The sequence below is a fragment of the Chelmon rostratus genome, chromosome 4, assembly GCF_017976325.1.
Source record: "Chelmon rostratus isolate fCheRos1 chromosome 4, fCheRos1.pri, whole genome shotgun sequence".
In the NCBI taxonomy this organism is placed as follows: Eukaryota; Metazoa; Chordata; class Actinopteri; order Chaetodontiformes; family Chaetodontidae; genus Chelmon; species Chelmon rostratus.
In genome coordinates this window covers 28,894,830-28,919,067 of record NC_055661.1, presented here as the reverse complement: position 1 = coordinate 28,919,067, position 24,238 = coordinate 28,894,830, and the positions used below count along the sequence as shown (strand labels likewise).

Here is a 24,238-nt window from a genome sequence, read left to right as displayed (position 1 = left end):
GAAACTCGGTTTTATGTGTGGTCTCAAACACACCATTCGTTTGCTTTTCTTCGCTCCTTTCTCCATTCACAAAAAGAAAGAAAAAAAACTCAGAAACACACACTAGCGAACTCTTTGCCCTCCCCCGTCCCCTCCCCCTCCCCCCTCCACACCAACTTTGGTCTCTGGTTCTGATCTGTTACCATTTACACAATGGTTTAAAACAAAAAAAACTATGTTCCAGCAAAGAAAAAAAAATCTACAGTTAGTATAAAAGCAAGCCTTTACTCCTTCTTTCAAGACTACAAAACTGTTTAGTGTTGCTTGTGCCCCCTCCCCCCCAAACTCCCCCCTCCCCTGAAACCCTTCAGCAGCAGTCTACATGGAGGAACACCTGGTAAAGTCAGTGTCCGTTGTCTCATTATGCTACATTATTTTTGCTTTTCGTACGGAGAGGGACAGAACAGACACTTGACATCATCTCCTCGTTCATTCACCACAAACAAAGTCACAAGTAAACAAAAGGAAACGCCTGAAACATGAAAACGACTCCAGAAACAAACAAAAAGGCCATAATATAGAATATCTGAGGTGGAAAATCAAAAGAACAGAAAAGAGGGGTTAAAATGGGAATGTTTCGTTGTCGTCTTCGTCGTCATTCGTGTGGTTTTTTTGAGTTTCTGGTTAAAAGTCTGAGCTGGAGTTTAGGTAGCAGCGGGGTCAACCTGAAACTCTGAAGTCTCCTACTCCGTTTCCTTCCTTCCTTCAGTCACTTTTTTCACATTCACAAACATTTAAAACTTCCTTGTGCAAATCAAGCAGTCTTTAGAAAGAATGCCCTCCGAAATTGTTCTTGTAAAAATATAAAACTCCAAGGTGGCTGACGTGTGTGTTGCAGCAAGTGTTAATTCGTTTCTATCGTTATCGGGTCTGGTGTTGGGGTTGCTTTGTATTTCAACCAATCCCCCCTCCCTCCTTCCTTCCTTCCTTCCTTCTCTCCCTTCCCCAAGAGGAGGTTGGTTTGTTGTCTATGTGGGGCTGTGGCTGGGCGGGTGGGGTTCATCTGCGTCCGGAGGGCATCTGTGCGTAGACGGGGTAAGCGAGGCGCACGTTGAGCGAGTCGTTGTGCTGCACCAGGGAGGCCTGGTGGTAGTGGAGCACCAGGTCCTTCAGGCTGCTGTACAGGTTGTAGGGCTCGGCGAAGCCGAAGCCGCGCGGCGTGCTGTAGATGACGCAGTGCTTCACCTCGCCTTCGACGCTGAGGACACAGAGAAGACACGTTCAGTCGAGCTGTTAGCGTTTGGCCTTTTTCTGGCGTCTCTATTAGTGTGGTTTAAACCCTACAGTGACGTTTGAGGCTGCAGGTAGTGACGCTGTTGCTTAAACCATTGATCCCCAACCTGTGGGCCGCGGCCCACTAGTGGGCCGTGGGTCATTAGGTACTGAGCCGCACAGAAAGAAAAAATAATTTCCATTATTTTGTTTTTTCACATAATTTGTTTGATTTATTTTTCGAGTCTTAATGACGTTTTATTTTGAAAAGTGGCCGGATTCTCTCTGTTACATCCGTCTCGCTTGACGACACCATAAGTCACGTGATATATCCCGCTAAATTAAATCCCAAGCTAACAAAATGAACAACAAACACATTTTTTGCAAAGGGGAAACGGTCCAATGAAGGGACGGAAGAGGAACCGACACCTGCTAAAAAAGGGAAAGCTCCGAGCAAAGCTTCCCGTACTGACAGTGGAGGTGCCTGACAGTGGCAGTCTGCAGCCAGGTCCTCTTGACATGATTAAAAAGTGGATTTACGTTCATTATTATTGTTATTATTATTATTAAAGAGAAAATACCTCAGTTTTTAATGCCGATCTTATCATTTTATTTTGTTTTTATCTGCTACACCTTTAGACTGGGCCGTGGTACAGAAAAGGTTGGGGGCCACTGACTTAAACTGCATTATTTTGAATGAGTTTAATGTTCCAAACTCCCGTCATCAGGCATAAGCTCTTATATATAAGTATAATGTCACACCTCGAAAAGTGGAAATGACTTTGCGATGGATTAACGCTTCAGATGCACTTCGTCACGTCTTGTGTGTACTCACACGACAGAGCAGGCGTAGCAGCCCTTTTTGCTGCTTTCTCGGATGAGAAACGCTCCGTCCGGCTTCCCGAGGAGCAGCTCCTCCGCCTGCGTCCTGTTCAGGTCCCCGACGAACCAGCTCTTCTCGTCGTAGTGAGGCAAGTTCTCATCCTCCTCACTCACGAAGTAGCCTCTGCTCCCACACACACACACGAGACACACGGTGAACAAGCAGGATTAGAGAAAGAAACGTTCAATTCTCATCACTTCAAATGAGGACAGATTGAAGTGACAACAGCTGCTCTGTGCAAACAGAAACTTGTACAGTTACAGCGTTAACCCAATTTTTTAATCTTCAGCCACGAGCTTGGCAGAGGAAAGAAAAAAAACTCACTCGTCGGTGTTCTCATTCTTGATTCCCAGCCAGTCGTTAATTCGTTTCTGACGAACTCCCTTGTGATTGAGCCAGCTACAAAGAGAGAGAGAGAGAGAGGGAGACTCATTACTACTAGAAGGAATCAGTTTAAAAGACTTTATTTACAGCGCTGTTTGAGCGAGCATGAGACTGAGCATCAAATTAGCGAGCCTCAAACGAGCGTCTTCAGAGAACGACGCCGTTTGACTCGTTCGCGTTCAGCCGAACCTTCAGAAAGAGGAAACGCGAGTTTGTGAGCGAGCGGCCGAGGCGCAGCTGTGAGTCTGACTCTGTTCTGCAGGCGACTCCGAGCTATTCTAGTTTTAATAAACACGAAGCGTAAATAAAATATCAGCCTCCAGGACTCCAGACTCGTCTAACAGCATGAAAACCAAGATCATGTGAGAACTTTTCATCAATATCACACACACAGTTTCTCAGAAGTCCTGGACTCCTCCTCTGTGTCCTAACACGACACCGTCTCATGCCCGCCCGCCCGCCGCACTCGCTATCCGCGGCTTCATCTCCACTTACACTAGATACTGGTCCCTGATCTTGCGGAGCTGTATGAGGTCGGGCTTCAGGCTGTTCATCTTCTTGTCCGTCTCGCGGTTGTCCATGGCTTGCGTCTTCAGGTCCTGCTCCAGCCGCACCTTGCTGTCGTGGATCTCCCCGAGCCGAGACTTGAGCTTCTCGTAGTTCATCATGATCCGCTCGATCTCCTTGTCGTTGCCCTCGCGGCGGAAGCGCTCGATGTAGTCCTTGCTGTAGCGCTCCTGCGTGTGGCACTGCTCCTCGAAGATCTTGATGGTCTCGTTGAAGGCTTCGATGGCCGTCCGCTTCATCTGGATCTCCTGAGGGAGGAGAGGACGGGAGGCGAGTGAGCGGACAGGTCGGGAAACGTGCCATAAAAACAGGCAAACTTCATAAAGCACAAGCATCCGCGTACCTGTGACGTCTTGGTGTATTCTTCGTACAGTCTGTCGTACTCTTTGCTCTTCTCCTGGTACTGATTGTGGTATTCCTGCAGCTTCTTCCCCACAGCGTCGATATTATCCTCCTTCACCAGCTGGTCCTGCAGGATCAGGGAGGTCAAATGAAAAGCATTAGAGAGCGAGCGGCGCGCAGAAAGCTGCACGACACAGGGCGAAATGTGAAAGCATGAACATCTATTTGTAATTAAGGACAGAGGAAAAAAAATCATGTGCATGTTTGCTCCCTTCACCCCGATTCTGCTTAGCGACGGCGACTCCTAAACAGGCTCATTAATAAACCACCCACAATGCCCTGGGTGTGCGGCGGCGGCGTGCGCGCTCTGAGATATTGCACTGCTGCGAGTAATGACTCGCCTGGCAAACGAGTGGAACGAGGGAGGAAGGGAATAAATGCAACAACGGGCCTTTGACACCGCGGATGTGTGCAATATTTCAGCGAGCAGAGATCCTGCTGCCTCTGCAGTTTGAGGTGGAAACACCCAGCATGAGCCGGTGGGGGTGGAGGAGGTGGGGGGTGGAGGGTTAAAGAGGAAACTAGTCAGAAAGGTGTATCAAATGTAGCACAGGCTCAGAGTTGATCAGTGAGAGGGAGGCTGGTCTCCATAATCCTCGCTGGTTCTGATCAGCTTTGACTCGCCAGCTTCACTGCAGATGTGCCGACGAGTGAGGACACAGTCTAACCAGTGAGTCCAATATGAGCCCCCAGACAGCTCTCAAACTAGTGCAGTTCAACAAATGTTCTAAACCACCTCTTTGGAAGAGGAAACTAACTACAGCACATGGCCAAAAGTATGTGGACGCATCCGCATCACTGGTCAAGTTCTTCCACACCAGTCTGTGAAAAACATTTTTATTGTCCCATATGGTCCCACTTGTTCTCTACATTTTAACCTGAGGAAGAGGAAGAACTCCAGCTCTAAGCCAGCAAAATGTTGGAGATCTTCTACCAGTCTGTGGTTGCCAGTGCCATCTTCTTTGCTGTTGTTTGTTGGGGCAGCAGCATCAGAGCCAGCGACACCGACAGACTTGATAAGATCATCAAGAAGGCTGGCTCTGTACTCGGACTCAGACTTGAGTCTTTTCAGACTGTGGTGGAGAGGACGACGCTGAATAAACTGCTATCCATCATGGACAATGATCAGCACCCTCTCCATCACACAGTGGACAGACAGCGGAGCACCTTCTCCCACAGGCTGCTACAGCTCCGCTGTCGAAGGGACAGATACAGGAAATCTGTCCTGCCACATGCCATTACACTGTACAATAACAGCTAAAAAAATATACAATACTTCTTATCACTACTGTTTGCTACTTTTGCTATTTTATTATTATGTATATAATCTTTTTACTGCTCGCTATTTTGATATTTTATTATGTATAGTTTGTTCTTTATAGTCTTATTTCAGAATTGTTCACTTATTTCACTGAGTGTAATGCTGCTGCTGCTGCACTGCAATTTCCCAGCTTGGGATAAATAAAGTATATCTATCTATCTCTCTATCTATCTGGCACTGTGTGTGTGTGTGTGTGTGTGTGTGTGTGTGTGTGTGTGTGTGTTCATGTGCACGTGCACACCTGCTGGAAGCGGGAGATGGGGTACATGAGCTTGACGTCCAGCTTGGTGTTGTACTGAGCCAGAGACTCGTGTCTGTAGTGGCTGATGAGCTCCACCACCGAGCCGAATGTCAGGGGGTCGGAGAAGCCGTACTTCCCGTCCCGATGGTAGATCTTTATCAGCTTGTTGTTGCCCCCTTTCCTGAAGGTGAAAAGAAAAAAAACATGGTTACACACGAGCAGATGAAAAGCTGAAAATGCCTCCCAAAACAGACAGATTCTCCTTAATATTCTCACTTCAGCAGCTTCCCCTTCGAGCTCTTTCTTTCCAGGGCATTTGCTTTAAGTTGGTGGGCTGCAAACTGCTTATCAACACATGATTTCCCTCCATCTGTAGTTAACTACAAAAGCAGCTGCATAAAAACGGAGCAGCAGCGGGCACCCAGCCCTCCTTCCAGCCTCCATAAATCACCTGTGGTTTTAAACACACTCCATGCACGACTCTCTGACACAAACAGCGAGACTTCACCTCAGTGTGAGCGTGTAGTCGCCCTGCATCTTGGTGGAGGCGTCCCGAACCAGGAAGGTCCCATCAGGCATGTCTCTGAGCTTATCGTTCACCTCCTCCCTGGAGACAGAAACGAACGGAGACGAGAGAACAACAGCTTTGAGTCGGCTGCCTGATCCGCGTACAGACGGTGTTCATTTGAAACGGCTGACTCCAATTATCAGTGGCAGGCGATGAGGACTTTCCCCGCAGCCGCACGCCTCAGAGTAAACAGTCCATCAATTAAATGATGCAGGGAGTGACTGGACAGACTCTGGATCAGTGTGTGTGTGTTCAAAGTGGCAGACTGGCTGTCTGCGCTGGAGGTGTGGTTGTCATCTGAGTGTGTGTGTGTGTGTGTGTGTGTGTGTGTGTGTGTGTGTGTGTGGACTGTGGCTGACGGCTAACATGCACTTAGGAAGGTAAGGCGGTGACTAAGGCCTGAACAGTTCAGACTCGTCACTTTTACAGACTTGCACACAAGAAAAACATAATTTATTAAAAGGATTTCAGTTCAGTGTTTGTTTCCTGCTGCTCATGTTCTGAGACGCCAAAATAAAAAGTTTACAAAACATGAACAGACGTATGAAACAGAAATGAGTGTATTGATGTTGATTTAGCCATTTTTTCCAGTTTCAGCCATGTTTCTGCTCGAAAATCAAGGCACAAAAATGGTGCCAGTAGCCTCTGAAGTCAGAGTATAAACCATATCAACAGGTATGTCCCAGGTTTGAATCCAAAAATCTAATCAGCTTGTAGTATCAGCCGCTCTATCTAAAGACACATCATGTGTGTTTTACCTGGATATGTCTCCCCAGTACCACTCAGCCTCTTGCAGGGAGCCTCCCGCTCCTCCGTCCTTGGCGCCGTTGCTGCCGCCCCCTCCCACCCCCACAGAGGAGGGCTGCTGGGGCTTCGCCGGCTTCGGAGGAAGGGCTGGAAGAAAGAAAGCGACGACATGTTACCTCTGAAACAGTCGACATGTGGAGTATACACACTGTGTAACCTGCGTTTACTGCAGCTCCGCTGCGAAGCTCAACCGCCCCAACACGACTACGCTACAAGCTCGTACAGCCAGATACACAATCGCACCGGAAAAAGCCCGAGAATCTTTCCATTCATTTCCAAACATGCACACGTAATTCATATGCAAATTCTACCACAGGAGCTGTATTTATATCTCCATACAAATGCAGCAGTGCTGCAGTCGGTGACCATATTGTTATTAATCACACGGGCAAACAGTGGCATGACAAACACAGCCCATACATCACTGCAGTAATTATTCTGTCTCATAAACCACACACACATTTATACATATATACACACACATGCACACAGCCTGTAAGAGGTTTCCTGGGATGTGAAGTTTGTTACACCTGCAAACTCTTGTTTTCTCCTGTCTTTGAACTCATCATCCCACTGAGCTGCTGCAGGGAAACTTCCTGTTAATATTGTGCAGCTGTTATCACAGCAGACAATGCTACACATCTGGCAGAAATGTCTGATTGGCACTCTGGATCATAATCATGACTGATGACCTTCATTTTCAACAATAACTCAGGTTGCTGGCTGAGTAGGTGTGCTCATTGAATAAAGCGTGAAGTGTCTCACCAGGCGTAGTCTGTGTGTGTGAAATACTGGACAGCTGCTTGTGTTTAAACATCATGTCAAAGTCCGATATCAGAAATCAAAACTAGTCGAGTCCAAATGTTGAGAGCATTTTGTTTTCACAGACTGAACCTTTAAGCTTGGACGACAACAACCAAAGCAGAGTGAGTTCAGCCCGAGTGAATGCTAACAGGCTAACAAACAGAAGCTCTTGTTTGCTGCCAGGCTGTGTGCCGAGCAGAGCTAGCCTGAGGATGACCCACAATACCAAAACACACACATGCACGCACACACTGGAGCAGACCAAGGTTTACAAGTCTCCAGGCACATCTGGATACAGTTTGAGGAACAGCAGTGTAATTACTGGAGAGCTCCTACATCACAAATCAGTTTATACACACACACACACAGACACACACACACACACGTCCTTTAAAAGGGGAAAGTACACTGATGAATGTGCCCTGAAATGCCACCGGAGGAGTGTTCTCCCTCAGCCCAGGGGCTGAGTGTCCCGGAACATTCTGGTCTCACGAATCACCAGACGACACGCACACACGGATGACAGAGACAGACAGGGGAATTCCCACAATGCACAGCGAGAGCGGAATAAAGCTGGAGAAATGACACCCAACACGAGTTCTGTGCATGTGCAGCAACACGGTCATTACTCACCATCCCAACGAATGTTAATGTTCCAGCAAACACACGACGCCCCCAGACTCTGCTGTTCACTGTTAGATTCATGTTTGCTTTGTTAACATTCAACAGACAGAAAGCTGCATGAGGAATGTAAGTCCAACATTCACTGTTAGCTCAGATTTGCATGTCAATGTGCAGCATGTATAGAAGCATGTTGTGCTTCTATAAATTCTCAATAACTAAACTAATTAGTTTCCATGGTTGAACTGAAGCATCAGGAAATAAAAAGGCTGCTTAGGGCTCGGCAGCCACCAGGGGGCCCCAAAACTCGCTGATTAACAATGCAAAGTGTGTGTCATACATGTGTCATTTAAAAACACAAAACACACAGTGTGTTACAAGCATCAAAATACATCATCTCCATTTACAGAAAAACACTGATAACTGCAAACACCTTCAGAACGACCACACACACACACTGTTTCAGTTCAGAGGAATGTGGGAACACAGCTCTTCTTCCCCTCCTTCAACCCTGCCGTCCCGCTCACTTTTTCCTCTCTCTCACTCGTTCACTCCTCTCTCTCCTTTCCTTTCCTCCCTCCTCTTTTATTCTTTTACGTCACCACAGCAGTCAGTTAGTCAGTCAGTTACTGCAGCCAAAACTGTCATTCTGCAGCTGCACTGTTCCCCTCTGTCAGCACTTTATGGACACTCACACACACACACACACACTCACACTCACACACTCACACTCACACATCAAAAGACAGGCAGAGTGGAAATCCACTTCAAACTTTGAATGATTTAAAAATTTCAAGAAAACAGACAAAAACAAAAAGGAAAAACTAAATATGTTCTAATTGTTTGAACATAACTGAAACACACTGAGTGTGTTTGTGTTTGCATGTTGTTCTCAGTGTGGACGTATGCTGACCACACAAAGGAGAGATCAGAAAGTGCATATGTGGGTCAGGGCTGCAACTAACATTATTACTGTTTATCACATTTTTTGGTTTAATTGATATTTCTTAAATTTGCTCATTTGAACAAAACTTTTAAAATCCAGAAATCTGCTATTTTCAATTATAAGAAAATGCAAAAAAGCAGCAGATCCACACAACTGAGAACCTGTAAGCAGAGAAAACTTTACCTGACAGATGACTAAAACTGAAAAAGTGATCATTTTTAAAAAATATAAAAATTGCATTACTGTTTCTCTGACTTCTCGTTTCAGCACAATGAGAAACAACATGGCAATGAACATGACCAACACGCACACACTCACACATGCACACACACATGCACACACACACGCACACATGCACGAGTCCTTTGTTACAAAGGTCCGCGGGAAACTTGAAGCGTTAAATCAAGAGTCGGTGACTTCTGCAGCATCTACAGAGCATGTGACACGCTGATCAATACTTCTGATAAGTCTGCTCTTTTCAACATCTGTCCTGCAGAAAACAAGTCAAACTTCGCCATGACAACCGTCCGACCCGAGACGCCAGGATCCCGAAATGTCACGAAACACCAAAACTGTTCAGATTTCACAACTGTGTTGATTTAAAACTGTTTAAAATGAGTCACTGCGAGAGAGCAAGAGGGACGGTGAACAAAGGCGACCGTCAGCGCAGCCTCCCTCCCCTCCTCCCTCCCCCTCCCCCTCGCCAGACAAAGGAGCAGCACTCAGCGCCACACACACACACACACACACTACATCACTTGTCATCACACATGCAGAAACCCACAGCTCTCCTGAACAATGACTGTCAGCACGGACTGACACACACGATAAACACACACTTGACAAACACACAAAGCATCGGTACGAGCCTCGGCCATCCTTCGGCAGAGACTTTAAAAATCATGTGTGCACACAGCTGATCAGGGGAACGGCCTAATTTCAAGGCAGGACAGCGGCGACCGCACGTCAACAAAGATCTTCACTGCAACGGTGAAATTACTGCACAAACTGCGACTACAACCTCAGAGCATGTGGCATGAATCTACTGTTCTGCTTCTCAATCCGTCTCATTTCCACAAGTTTCCATCTGGACAAAGTAAGAAGCTGCAGGTGGCGTGTGTGTGTGTGTGTGTGTGTGTGTGGGCATGCACAGTATGTGGGTGTGTTTCGGCGTCACGGCTGTGAAAGCACGCACACACCTCTCACACATGGAGATGCTCGACAGCGCAGGACTCTTTAGTTGTCACTACAACATTATCTTAATTTTTGTGTATTAAATGTCAGAAAATAGTGAAAATCACAATCTAAATTTTTCTTCTGTCCAACAATCTAAAATCTGAAACTCTGAATTTAGATAAACAAAACGGAGAAAAAACACAATCCTCACATTTGAATGAAAAGCAACTTGATCTCTAATCGCTGCAGCGCTGCAGTTCCCAAAGTTGTGCAGAATAAAAGCAAGCTAAGCAGCAGAAGAAGAAAGCAGACAAATGCAAGCAGAATCAAAGAGCAGGAGTCTGCAACAGCATGAAAGAGGAGAATAAGAAAAGAAAGAAGTGTGAAAGTGGAGAAAAATGTAAATAAATGGACACAGAATGGAACCATAGCGGCGAGTCCAGTGAGACAGCGAAGACAAACAGAAGAGACCAATCAGAACAAAATACACCAAAAGTCCAAATCTGTCCCGTTCAGAGTCTTACCGTCCTCAACCATCGCATTCTCCGTTAGCTGCATGCTGCCACTCGTCTCTCAGCTGTTGCCCTCCTCCCTCCTGCTTTCCCTCTCTCTCATTCACTCTCCCTCTCTGTGTTTCGCTCTCTCTCTCTCTCTCTCTCCTCCTCCTCTACCTCCTCCTCCGCCGCCACCTCCTCCTCCTGCTCTTAGCTCCGTCAGACTGAAGAAAGGAGCGAGCGAGGCTGATCCTAAAAGACAGACGATGCCCTAAGTAATCCCTGCACGGAGGCCCGCCCCCTCAGCCAATCAGGAGGCAGCGAGGGAGGGGGGGGGGCCCGAACGAGAGAAAGAAAGAAAGAAAAAAGGGAGGTGGAGTTACCCTGTGGTATATCCATCGCTTCTGACACACACACACACACACACACACACACACACACACACACACACACACACACACACACACACACACACACACACACACACACACACACACACACACACACACACACACACAGAGAGCACTAAATCAACAGGTTGTCACTTAGGCCTTTTAACATAGAATATGCACTGTTAACTAACATCATATATAACTAACTTAATTCAGTGATTAGTCTATAAAATGTCAGAAAATAAGTCCAAGGTGATGCCTTCAAATGTTTTGTTCTTACAGATATTCCGTTTACAGTGATATAAAACCCTGAAAAGCAGCAGTTCCTCTCATTTAATAAGAAGCTGCGGCCGAAGATCTTTTGGTATTTTCACACACATTCAGCCAAAGTCAGTTCACTAATATAAATATTGCTCATTATTTGCTATTAAAAAGCTATGAACTGTACCATCGTGCCAACACATCCATCTCCAGATGAAGACATATGGCTGAAAGCTCTGGAAGAAGCTAGACAGTGGACCTTGAGTTGGGATTCCTTCGTCAAACTACTGTTTCCAAGCAGCAGAATGAACTTTGATGCACATTCTGTAACACCTCTGGACACTTTTGTCCTGATGTATAACCAGTATGATGTTTTCTGCATGTGCAGATTATGATCCTGACAAAAGGCTCTTATCACTCAGCGACACATATGGACAGCAAACGCTGCATCTCTTGTGGCCACATGTCAGCCAGGTCCTGCAGAGGAAGATTACGTCCTCCATGCAAAGAGGCTTTGACATCTCGGCTGTGCACGGACGATGCCTCAGACCCACTGAGCTGCTTTTATATTTATAACAGCAGCCGGTCTGTGCTGCTGCTTTTATATCTTTGAGCCCATTATTAAAGAAAAAAAATTATGTTTATTTACCATTTTCCAGCTGTTGAAAGGTTTTTGTACCTCACACGTTGCCACTTCTGGTCATTTTCTGCACTTTAAAAATGAAAGGTGGCACCTGAAATGTGCTCAGGTTAGTTAACCCACCACAGTTATCATCACATCGGGCTAAACGATTTCTTTGACCACTTACTTGACAAAATTGAAAAATCTGCTTCTCCAGTATAATTTTCCCTCCTGCAGGTGAGTGCAGCCACGCAGAAAAATCTATTATAATCTGCCCCTCATGTCTCAGCCATGTCGGGGGGCTGGTTGATGGATCACGATATTACCAATAACATTTTTCAAATGTATTCCATTTAAAAAATGTTTAAATACACATTAAATCAACTAAAAAAACCTTTAGCTTCAGAATAATTTCATTTTGTTCTAAATAATTAATTCAGACAACAGAATTCTGTATTATTGCAGAATAAAAGTGCATCAAAGTGCAAACAGATTTGTCAATTCTGCACTAGATTCATGTCAAACTGACCCGTTAGTCACATCAGGTGAAGTTTCAAGCTTGTGCACGTTGATTTTCACGCAAGACGTCTGAAAACTCCAGCATGGTCCTTTAATAAAAATGTCTTGGTGATTTTCCATTCAAAGACGAGACTCATCGTTCACCCCATGTCCACACACACTGGAAACGCAGGCTTAGCCCCCCCCTCCCCGGGGGGGGCAGCGGCACTCCACCTGTGCTAATCACCCCGCACACAAAGGCAACACACACTCGCCTTTACACACAAAGATACACACACTGTAACTGTCACTGAGGCTTTCACGTTTCAGTCCCAGTGTAATAAATATTCTAATGAACATCTGTGGGACGCTTCGTCTTCTGTCCTCATCCCTCCTTCCTTCTCTGTCCTTTCTCACACTCCTCCTCCTCCTCCTCCTCTTTCAGCGCCTCTGTCACTGTCTCTCTGCCTCTTCCTCCCGTCCCCGCATCTCTCTGGATTTACATGTCAGGTGTGTTGAGACAAAGACAAACACATGATACGATGAGACAAAGACAAGCTGGGAGCTGGTTGATTCTGTGCCAAACAGAAACGCAGAGAGGCTCAGCTGATGTGACAGGGCGATCTTATCCAGGCAACAGAGGTGAGACGCAGACCGAAGAGACCTACGATACAGTTCAACACACTGCTGGCATGAGCTACGGAAAAGTGTCCACAAGCTTCAATCAAAGTCCAAAATGCACCCTTTCATGTATTTCTGCCTTAGCTGACTGGATTATTCACAGCAAGGAAAAAGCACAAAGACTGAGCTGTTTCTTTTCATCATTACTATTTTTCAGCCGTAACGATGACACCATATATGCACGAATAAATGAATGAACGGCTCTGGATGCAATAAAAGCCAAGGTCCAGTGGCAGTTAAGTGTATGAATCACCAGCAAAGAGCCAGCGTGCAGCATTTACGTCCCCGACGCGCCGAGGAACACCGTCCATTCACTCCACTGTAGCTCGGACACAATGCTTTTCAAATGGAGAGAGAAAGAGAGAGAGAAAAGGCTGGACGGAGAGAAAGAGCGAAAGAGAATCAATTCCTCTCTCGTTCAGCCAGGAGGAAAAAAGGAGGTGTTAACTTCAAATGAACTGAAAGAGGGCTGGATATATTGCACCAGTCCACTCCACTTAAGACTTCAATATAGCTCAAATTAAAGAATCCACTTTGCTCTTCAGGGGGCACGAAGTGAACAGAAATGTAGCTGTGCACTCAGCTGAAATGATGCTTTTCTCCTGTATGCTGACACAAACCTACAGTTTAAACCAATGTGATATAAAGGTTGAAATACTTTCTTTGCTAAAGCATCTTAACCTAAGGGATTTTTTTTTTGCATCATCTCTGCAACATGCCAAAGACATAATACTGCACTTTCATGGCCGCAGATGATACAGTACGTCTCAATAGATGGATGGAGGAAGAGAAAGGAGGAGAAAAGGGACAGAGCTACCGGGCAAACTGCATTCAACAGCGCCTCCTGGAAACAACACAACGTCCCACATCTGCGCCATGATCCATTCAGCGCACCGAGGGGAGAAAAGAGGGGGGCGGGAGTCAAATGACACTGGCACAATTGCCGAGGAATGAATGAATGAAAGAACGAATGAATGAAACGTATTCAATTCTGGGTGACAGTTGGCTAGGAAGGGGCACAAAGACGCATAGATGCGTGTCAGTGAAGGATGTTATGATTATGAAATGCTCGGGACCGTTTCTGGCCGGTTTGGTTCATTCTTCGGGCGCCTATCTGGTCCCTGTCCCATCCCCCCCTCTCCCGTCGTCGGCACCGGGCACAGCGGATTTCGGGTTGATCCGGATGGAGCCGTTTCATTTAGACTTCGATCGTGGAGTAATAACACATAGAAATGTGCAGATAGTTCCACAAATTAGTTCCTGGCTTCAAGGAGCAAATTCGGCTACAACGAACCGCGTTGGTGTTTTTTGCATTTTAGTCCAAAATGGTTTCGGCTGCAATATCTGCCATCTCTGCAATTCATTTCTCAAATCACATTATATGCAGACGGTCTGAGGAGGATTTCGGCTGCCTCTGTGTGAGTTATAGACTACATGAGACCATTGTCTCCAGAATGAGTGTTTGAGTGCAGGTTTGGAGAGCAGCAGCTACCGTGTCTGAGCACAAATCCGGATATAAATGTGCAAAGGAGCATTTCAGCCATAACGACTGAACCGGAGAGCAAGAAACAAAGGGTATAATGCGTTTAAAGCGCTGTCATTTGTGCTGGAAGCTGTTAATACAACCAAATTTACAGACGAAATGTCGCTGAATCATTTTACTTATGATCAAGTTGCCCGATTCCCACAAAACAAAAGAGGATTATGCTAGGCTAATGTGCAGCTTCAGTCAAATGCCAAAAAACTGGCAACACCGATGCTCTGCCAAAACGAAATGTGGCACCATAAACGAGCAGACACGTGAAATCCCTCGAGCAACACGACCCAAATATCGCTAAGCACCGCCGCGGGGCGCGAGCGGCAGCAGGGTTGCGCTTCAAAACTTCCCCCCAATTTGCACAACCCCCAAACGCAACACCTCTCCTCTCCGGCCAGCTCCAGCCCCGCGTCCGTGTCCGACATCAGCCCCCGCTGTCACGGGCCTCCTTACCTGGCGGCTGGTCCATTTCCAGGTAGAATATCAGCTCCGTGGAGTACGGCATCATCACGTCCCTCCAGTCTCCTTCCTCGCCGGTTTTTTCCGTTGTCCAAACTGTGTTGTACATTGCTTTCGTGTGGCTTAGCCTGACAATCGTTCTCCACAAAAAAAAGCTTATAAAATTCGAGCGGGGCAAAACGACAAAAACAACGCGACGTATATAAAAAAAAGACTTGATTAGATAAGCTAGTCTATCTATCTACTTGGAAGTCTTCTATCTGAATTCCTGCTTCAGACTGGAATAAATAGACGAACTGTGAACAGCAAGCACCGGGCTGCGACTGCTCCCTCCGACATAATAATAGTGTTGAGAACTTGGGGCTCTTCATGAAGACCCTCTATAGATGTATTTGGGTATATAAAAGCGTCCTTTAAACGGTGGGAAAGTAGATGCCAGCTCTACATTTCAGCCCCTCTCCGTCTCCTCCGCAGGTGCCGGCGACTTGCTGCCTTCATTTTTAAAACGAGCACTGACAAGAGGAGGCTGGCGGAGGCTGACAACGGATGGGACAAACCACTCTGCGCGGCGCACAGGGGGGACGCAAACTTAATGAACTGTGACGCACCACACATTAATACAAATATAGCGTTGATGTAATGGATCATAACAGAAATACGTGTAAATACTATTCCTATCTGACTTACGGAGGAAAATGTTCCTGTCATCCTTTCTGCCTGTATCTTATTTTAATACTACGTCACCCCTTGGCTACCGCATTTCTTTCTCAGGCCCGCCGCTGACAGAGCCTCTGTGCGCAAGCTCAGAAGCTGCAGTTCAAAGCCAATAGGGAAATTACTTCAGCCTCTGTAGAGCAAGTTACAAATTCTGTGGTTTTCCAGTAAGATCCTCACCCTCCCACTGACTGGCTGTATGTCACTACAAACTACTGGCTGCTGCTGCTGCTGCTGCAGCCACATTGGGATATGACATAACAGGCTACACGAATAATAGGCGGGTGATATTCTGTGTTTTTCCAACTGTCGACTAATTCCACAAAAAGACCAAACCAACAATATAATAATCCCGCTAACAAATATTGTTTGTGTATCCATAGCCTGGTATATCTTCTTCCACTGTGCCATAGAGCTCCATTGTTAAATGTGCCACACTGTTGCACATGACATGGTCCTTCATTACCATGAACACACACACTGTAGTTTATTTTGACTCAATTCCACATGCACTATCCTGCTGCCCCAAATACTCTCTAGAACACCAAATGTGGATTAATCCGCAGCTGAAAATAGTCCCCAACTAATGCACTATTTCCTCCAGAGTTGAGCTTCACAATGGCTCTTCAGAAACTTGTGGGTGACGTCATGGAGACCACATCCATGTTTTGACTAGTTGAGTAACATTTGATAGAAACTGCAGTGTTTAGGAAATTAAATTAAGCCACACATTTGTGAGCTGTTGTGAGGAAACAATGGGCTGAGAGCCACAGACATGATAGAGAAGTCAGAAAGTATGCATAGATGGATGAACGCATCGGTTTTGGTCTTTTCATGGGGTTTGTTGACAATAAGTACATATATTTTAAAGTGATCATTGCGTGGTAATGCAGTAGACACCACTCTTTCAGCTGCGTTAGCATGCAAAGTGACAGTAATGGTGGAATACACAAATCAAGCCAGTTTCAAGTCTCATTTTCAAGTTGACGTTCACGCCACAGTGAAATGAATTCAACGAATGGCTGACCGAAAGGTAGGAAAATCATTCAAAAACCCAAATCACGACAAGGTTTAAAAAGCAGTCTGTAGCCATGTGAAGAAAAAAAAGACATGCAACGAGACTGAGATTATAACGTCTCCTACAGACTGTGTGATGTACAGTTTAGGCTCCCACGTCAGCAGCTGTCTCCCCTGCTGCAGTGTGACTGAACTCTTGCCAGCTCTGTAGCTGATCCTATACTGTGACACATTCAATAAACTATCACATGCTAATTATACTAACTTTGTGAAAATTTTACAAGACCCAAACAGTGAAAAATGTAAATCCTCTTTGATCGTAGTGTCCTTCTCTGCTGCAGCGCTGTGTTTGGAGCTATAGTTTGTTTCTTCAGTGGGCTTGTTTAACTCCAGTGGAGGAAAAGAGCCATTTACAACGTGAACCAAGCCGCCTACAATGAGGTAAGTACAGTTAACAGTAAAGGATATGGACGCTTAAACATGAGCTTAGGGATGCTAGAGAGATGCAAACATGTATTTAGGAAGCCTATAATACAGGGATTACTGCACACACACATCAAAACACACACCTGCTAAGATGGATATTATGGATTCACAGGATTGTGGGTTCAGGCCTGTTTCGGGACCTCTATCTAGGACTCCTTGTTTTCAGATTCCATTTCCTGTAAAGCTGCTATCACCAATATTTTTATTTTAACAGCGGATCAAATGACCGCATATTATGGGATGGGATGGGGTTCCTCATAGTGATGCACAGAGACTTATCACTGACTCTGCAGTCACCTCAGCTCTGCAGAGCGCTATAGCATCGTTCAGCTCACTGTTTTTGCAAATTTACTGTTTTGGTTCTCTCACAGGATTGTTTTCATTATGTTTTTCTATCTGATCTTAATATTTACTGTTGCATGTGGGGTTTTGGTAGGTTTCCCTCATGTCTGTTTTTGCAAAAGCTAGCCTAAAACCTTTATTTTCTATCTGCAGAAGCACATTGTGGGGTGTTCTGTTTGTGCAAACATAATAATAACTGATGATAAACTGTTTCCAATAAATAAATAAATAAATAAATAATCTGGGCATTTTTTTTTTTTGTAAAAAAATCACTCTCCTCTGCTTCTGTTCCTATGCCAACAACAGAAAGTGGAGCACTTCTAAGATAAAAAAAAACAAAAAACAACAACAATGGCATCTTCATAATCAGCTGCCCCCAAAGCACACAGTGGAGACCCAGACTGGCCCAGACCCCCAGTCATCCACATGGTAATCTCCTGTTAACAGCCTAATATCAATACAATATCTTCAGATGGGGGCTGCCGCCACCAGTAATTACAGCTGCTCTGTCTATCTATCTGTCTGCCCGGTGTCCTACTTCAGGGAGCAACAATAAATGAAAGGTCTGCTCCCCAATCTGCCATCCATCCATTCTGTCCTCCCTCTCCATCCACCCACACACCCACCCAGCCACCCATCCATCCATCCATCCGTCCACCCGTCCCCTCCCTAAATGTGTGTGTCTCATCTGTCCATCACAAGAGAAGGAGAGGAGGAGGAGGAGGATGGAGGGTCCTCTTACTGGGAGCTGGGGGAATGTCAGAGAATGAAATCTATTTAATGCAGCAGAACGCGTGTGTGTGTGTTTGCATGTGTGTGAGTGTGGATATGTATTACTCATGTTGTGGGAACATAAACTGGTTTATACAGTCACATTGTGGGGACTCGTCTTCCTCATGGGTACAAAATGCATGTCAACATAACATAAATAAAGATTTGGATTAATGTTAGGGTGAGGTTAGGTTTAGATTAAGGTTAGGGTAAAGGTTAAGGCTAGACAAGCACTGGTTATGGTTAGTGTAAGTCTCCAAGAAATGAATGTAAGTCAATGTAATGTCCCCAAAAGTGAGGGAAACACCACTGTTTGTGTGTGTGTGTGTGTGTGTGTGTGTGTGTGTGTGTGTGTGTGTGTGTGCGTGTGTGTGTGTGGGTGGTTGTTTCACAGATGGCTCGTGCCGGACACACACCCCAAAGCTCCTCTCTGTCAAGTGTGTCAAACAGGTTTAATTGCTGCTGCTGCTCTCTCTCTCTCTCTCTCTCTCTCTCTCTCCGTGTGTGTGTGTGTGTGTGTGTGTGTGTGTGTGTGTGTGTGTGTGTGGCTGGGCAGATGGATCTCTAACAATGACACAGGAACTGACTCTGCCCCTCATCATACAAAAGAGAAAGAGAGAGGAAGAGGGAGGGGCAGACGGAGGGAGGAGGATGATGGGAACAGCAGTATTAATCTGCGCTGTCCCCGGCCATCAGCGCACTGCTCCCCATTTAACCTTCCCAACAATAGAGCCGAGTGGCATCAAGTGGCCTATTTGCATAGCGTATGCATAATCACATATGAAGCATAGTCATATATGATCAGGCTCTCCCACGGCTCCAAATAAAGCTTCACATTCCCGTTATGTTTGTTTCCATCCATGCGTCTTAGCTGCATTTTGAATCCGAGCATGAAAAACAGAATGAATGAGCAGAAAATGCCAAAATGTCAAATAAACCCTTCTAAGCTTGGCTGAGGCAGAGATGTTGGCAAAGTAATAAAGAGCAATAACGACTGCCAGAAGAAAAAAAAAAAGGAATAACTGCCGATGCTGTGGAAGCTGCTTCAGTTTTTTCTTCTGCAGCATGTTGGTGCTGCTGTCAGTGCCAAACGCACACACACAAAGGGCAGGTGTGCAGAAATACCACAAGTTCATTCATTAAAGTAACAGAAATGCCACATTTGGTGGGAAGCAGCAAGGAAATGCGATGGACCAGAGCTACAGAGGAGTTACTGACGTATCCTATCTCATCATATTCTTTAAGAATATTCAAGAATCTGGTTGATAGAAACTGACCAGTATTTTATTACGCCAGTGTTTTAAAGAAATTGCTAAAAATTTGCACTACAGTCGTAGAGAAACTTCTCTAATGACCCATTGGTGATCTGTTAATCCACAAGGAGACCTAATGGGTGCAGAGGTTGAACAGAAAAAGCACATTTACAGAGCAATTTCACATATTGCTTTGAGGTTAATGTAGTATTTCCATTCTATGAGACTACTTGAGAATTAAAGTACTTTCTTTCTTACTACTTGGTTTTACTGCCAACATAAAGAATCTCATGAAATATGATGTATTATCAATTTTGTTAATTAGACTTTGAAGAACATTTTGGTCAAAACACCAGTGTGATTTCATTACAGTGACATGAGTTCAGTCTTGTGTGTGTGTGTAAAGTACAGAGCTGCAGTCTGGACACAGTTAGCCTAGCTTAGCATAACGAGTGGAAGTTCAATATTTAACGTGTTGTTTGCTTCATTCATACATAAACAGAAATGTGAAAACAGTCTGTGATGCTTCCTTAAGTCTTTCCATCACAAGTTGCCAAGTTTGGTCCCATCGTTTCTGTACATAGACCAAAACCAGAATGTGCCCACCCACCATACATGGCAACCTGAAATGCTGCACAGAAGTACTGGGCAGATGGATACACTGTGCTTCACTGAGTACTGTAATACTTCCAGCAAATAAGATACATACTGTTAACTAGTGATCTTACAAGAGCCAGACTAGCATTGTCCCCCTGCTTCCAGTCTTCATGCTAAGCTAGGCTAATCATGTCCAGACTGCAGCTCTGTACTTACTACACAGACATGAGATGATGCTCATCTTCTGATACTGATTTTGATAATACTTCTGTACTTTTACTTCAGGAAAACACTGAATGTAGGACTCTGCATATTTTTACATTGTGGTTTTGGCAATGTTACGTATAAATACTTCTTCCTCTGTGTGTGTGTGTGTGTGTGTGTGTGTGTGTGTGCGCGCGTGCATGCGTGCGTGTGTGTGCACAACAGAGAATTCAAGAAAAAAATCCTCTTGTGTGTGTGAGAGAGAAGCCCAGGTGAGCTCCTGGGAATCAGGTGTTGAGTTTGCCATTTCTGTCGCCATAGAGACCGAAACATCCAGTGAGGCGCTAACAATGTCTGTTTTAAGGGGCTTTTAGCACAGACAAAGGCACTGTCTGGAAGCTCATATCATATGCCACCTACTGACTTACATGCAGCAGGGAAGCACAAATCCACGCACACATGATTTTTTTAATCATGAAGGAGGGTTAAACCTAAAGTAACATGCTCTTTAGGCTCTGCTACTTTGATTTTTCTATCAAAATGTTCCCCTAAATAAATGTGTGTATTAAAACACGCATTAAACGCATCAAAGACACAGCTACTCAGCTCCATCAAACGGAGCAGCTGATAAATTTAGACATTTTTCAGAGAATTTAAAACGAAGCAGTTTGCAACCGAACAATGGTTGACCATGAAGCAAATATATGGACTCATCTGTTTGTCATGCTTCACTCTCGCAGATTACATTTGAATTGTAACTTGCAAACAGAGGTTCAGATAAAACTGATGTCTAGTCCAAAAACGTGAACTGCTGCTCTCGTTTCTGAAGGACGAGCAGTTCAGTAAACGAATCTGTGAGTTTCTACGTGTGTGTGTGTGTGTGTGTGTGTGTGTGTGTGTGCTGGAGTTTGTGCATGTTTTAAGTTGTGCGTTATCTTTCCGAGCGTGTGTGAAGCACATTTAAGGTCACACGCCACCTGCGGCCCAAGCAAAACCAACCAAAACCCACATCAGAACACAGTGTCACTTTCTACAACCACAGCACATAATCATCTACCTCGAACGCTCTTTTATTAGCAGCTATTGTACTTTGTGAAATGAGATAGAAAGCCAGACGCCACGAGGAGGGCGACACGCTGACACGGCTGAATGGAGCCACCGTGACCCTCCGACACCTGTGAACCAGCAGCTTATCTGAACTCCACATTGTGTGTGTGACACACACACACACACACACACACACACACAGAAACTACTTTAGCTTACACTGAAACACACCACAGAGGACACTAGACTGTATGAACAAAAGCATGTGGAGACGGGTGTCCACATACATTTGGTCATATAGTGCACAATGATGGTTTGGGACTATTTTTCCTGGTATGGACTAGACTGGCTCCAGTGAAGGGGGAAACTTAATGCTGCAGTATACAACCATCTTTTAAACTGCAGCCTTCCTCCAAATTCATGTTTGAATGCTGACTGTGAGTCAGACGTCACCACCCAACAGCAGAGTTGGACCTCGTTAATGCTCTGATGCCTGAATCAAAGTGAAGGCTGTCACTGAAGCAGATTACTGGTGTCCAGCTATCACATGTGGGTGTAATGTCCGGGTGTCCACATACAGAGTTTGATACGCTGGATCAGGTATAAGAAAAAAAGCTGGAAGCCGATAAACGTTTGACAAACGTCGCGTAATTACTTGTGAAGTCGTTTCGTGCACGAGAGAGAAGTTTAAGTCATGTGATGGGAAGAGTAGCCACTCCCACAGCTGCAGGCAGTTCATGTTAGGTTATCTACACCTTCCTCTCTGTGTCATCTGCATCCACGTGTGCCAATGCCAAGCGGCAGGATGCACTGAAACAAAGCCAGAACGTACATGTGAGGGCCTCCAGTTGGGTTTGGGTCTCCTGTTTGCCAGCATTAGCTGCATGCTGAGTCTAATGACGGTCTACTGTAGAGACGTCACTGAGCCGTATTGTTTCTGGGGCTTGACACATTCAGTACTGTACCGGGAACCAAAAGTCAGGATATCTCAGCCTCTGCTGACCAATCTTTAATTATCTCTTACTTGCAAGTCTGCAAACTGTATACAAGAGCAATATAACACTAGTGTTAAAGCATAAATACATGTGAAAGGCTTACTAATAACCATGTTTATTATCTTCTGCTGGTCTTTGCAGCCCCTCGAACACTTTGGCTGATGGGGCATTTGGCTATTTTAATTTTATTTACGTTTTAAAGAAATTTTTCTTCCACTTCCACGTGCAGTTTTCAGTCTTGTGTTTTATAGGTTTAATTGGTCCCGAGTGGGCGTGTGTGTGTGTGTGTGTGTGTGTGCTGAAATAAAGCAGTGATTCAGAAAGAGACACAATAGAGTTGTATATCTCCCTGACGTGTCCCCCGGTGTCAGGGAGTCACTACTGTACAATCTATCAGCCACTGAGCATGTGGTTAAAGCTGCTTTCTTCTTTTAAAGGAAAAGCCAACAGATCGAGCACTCGCTGTCATGGGAGAAGCAGAGGCAGCAGACTGAGGGAAGGACGGATGGAAGGAGGGGGAGGAGAGATCCTAATCTGCCCGACTGCAGTGCCAGACCGAAGCAAACGATGCAGGAGAGGCAGAAGGAGGACGGCGACGAAAGAGGCGAAGAGAGACCTGAAGTTTTGGACATGTTTGTCTCATGATTTAGAAATGACAGTGCATGAATACATGAGTGCGTGGGGGGGCGGGATGTTTGACTGTACGGTGATGATGAGGCTGCGGTTTGCTCGCTGCCTGCTCTGTTTCTGTGCTTATTATCCACGGCCCTCGGCGCTTTTCATATTTTGTCTGCCACTGTAATAACTAGAGTGGAAAGTACAATTTAACAGTAGACACGAATAGGCTGCTAAACATAGACATGGAAGGAGTGGGGTCTAGAAGAGCGTGCACGCACGCACGCACACACACACACACACAGAGGACGGTTGCATAACATGGCGCGGCACTTTTGTATATATTATGCATAAGCAGTTTGGGAGGGTGCAGGGACATACACAGTGTGTCATCTGGCTTCTCTGCTACAATCATCGTCAAAAACCGTCACAATGCAAGAATTACAAAGCACAGGAACACATCTTACATCCCAAAGTTTCCAAAGATTTCAGTGTGTAGATACACAAAATACTTATATTTGATCTTGCGAATAAGAAACTCATTGGGCATTTTTTGTTCAGACAAATATTAGAAAGCACTTGACGGTTTGAGGTGCCTTATATGCTAAGAGCTCAGGGTCACCTGTGTGGGTCTGAGGGTGCTCTTATATTTCTACCTTTGTGAGGACCACTTTAAATTTCAAAGGTATATTTTGTCACTTCTGCAAAAGGCTGGATGAGAGTTAAGAATCAGGGCTGGATTTAGGTTCGGGGATGTCTTATGTCGACGAGGGTCCTCACAGGCACAGAACTGTGTGTGTGTGGGAAGCATGCAATCATGGTGTCAGTGGGACAGGGCGACTGCAGTGAGCCATGCAGAGAGGCCATATTTTCTGTTACATATGGCAACTGAAACACTGTGGATGACACCAACGCCCCATACTGCTGCTGCTATGGGGAGGATGCAAATGTTCAGTCCTGTGTGCTCAGTGCTGCTCAGGCCTGATAAAACCGCAATGGACCGGAAAATAAGGCCTGCCTGTCTTAAATCCACAATTAAATATAAAATAATGATGCCTGTTTGGTCTTTTGCATGTTAGTATTTAAATGAAGGATTGATCATCAATATAATTGCTTGTTAAAGATGATACATTATGTTTTTTGTGTGTTAAATAGCTTTTCAGTGCATGTTCAGCAAAGTTATTCTGCAGGGAGTTCTTCTCTCCGACAGAAAACGCTGCTCCTGAACTGTCTGAAACACTCTGCCTGCACTCCAGCCTTTACCTCTGTGACTCGTCTGTAT

The 24,238-nt window shown here is 45.3% G+C and overlaps 1 protein-coding gene across 3 annotated transcripts in view; it reads right to left on the bottom strand.

Moving 5' to 3' along the window:
- Window positions 1-347: 347 nt before the first annotated feature.
- Window positions 348-24,238, bottom strand: part of pik3r3b (phosphoinositide-3-kinase, regulatory subunit 3b (gamma)) — a 180,132-nt gene continuing 156,241 nt past the window's right edge. Inside the window, exons 1-9 of one of the 3 annotated variants that reach the window (XM_041934598.1) lie at window positions 14,910-15,402; window positions 6,376-6,511; window positions 5,558-5,656; window positions 5,050-5,230; window positions 3,429-3,554; window positions 3,014-3,333; window positions 2,459-2,533; window positions 2,087-2,257; window positions 348-1,237 (exon numbers count right to left, since the gene is read on the bottom strand). In XM_041934598.1, the coding sequence (XP_041790532.1) occupies window positions 1,039-1,237; window positions 2,087-2,257; window positions 2,459-2,533; window positions 3,014-3,333; window positions 3,429-3,554; window positions 5,050-5,230; window positions 5,558-5,656; window positions 6,376-6,511; window positions 14,910-15,024 (1,422 nt within the window). In that variant the 5' untranslated portion in view covers window positions 15,025-15,402 and the 3' untranslated portion in view covers window positions 348-1,038. Of the gene's footprint in view, window positions 1,238-2,086; window positions 2,258-2,458; window positions 2,534-3,013; window positions 3,334-3,428; window positions 3,555-5,049; window positions 5,231-5,557; window positions 5,657-6,375; window positions 6,512-10,495; window positions 10,623-14,909; window positions 15,403-24,238 lie in introns of those variants that run through there. The other 2 variants (XM_041934599.1, XM_041934597.1) reach the window with 2 other exon arrangements.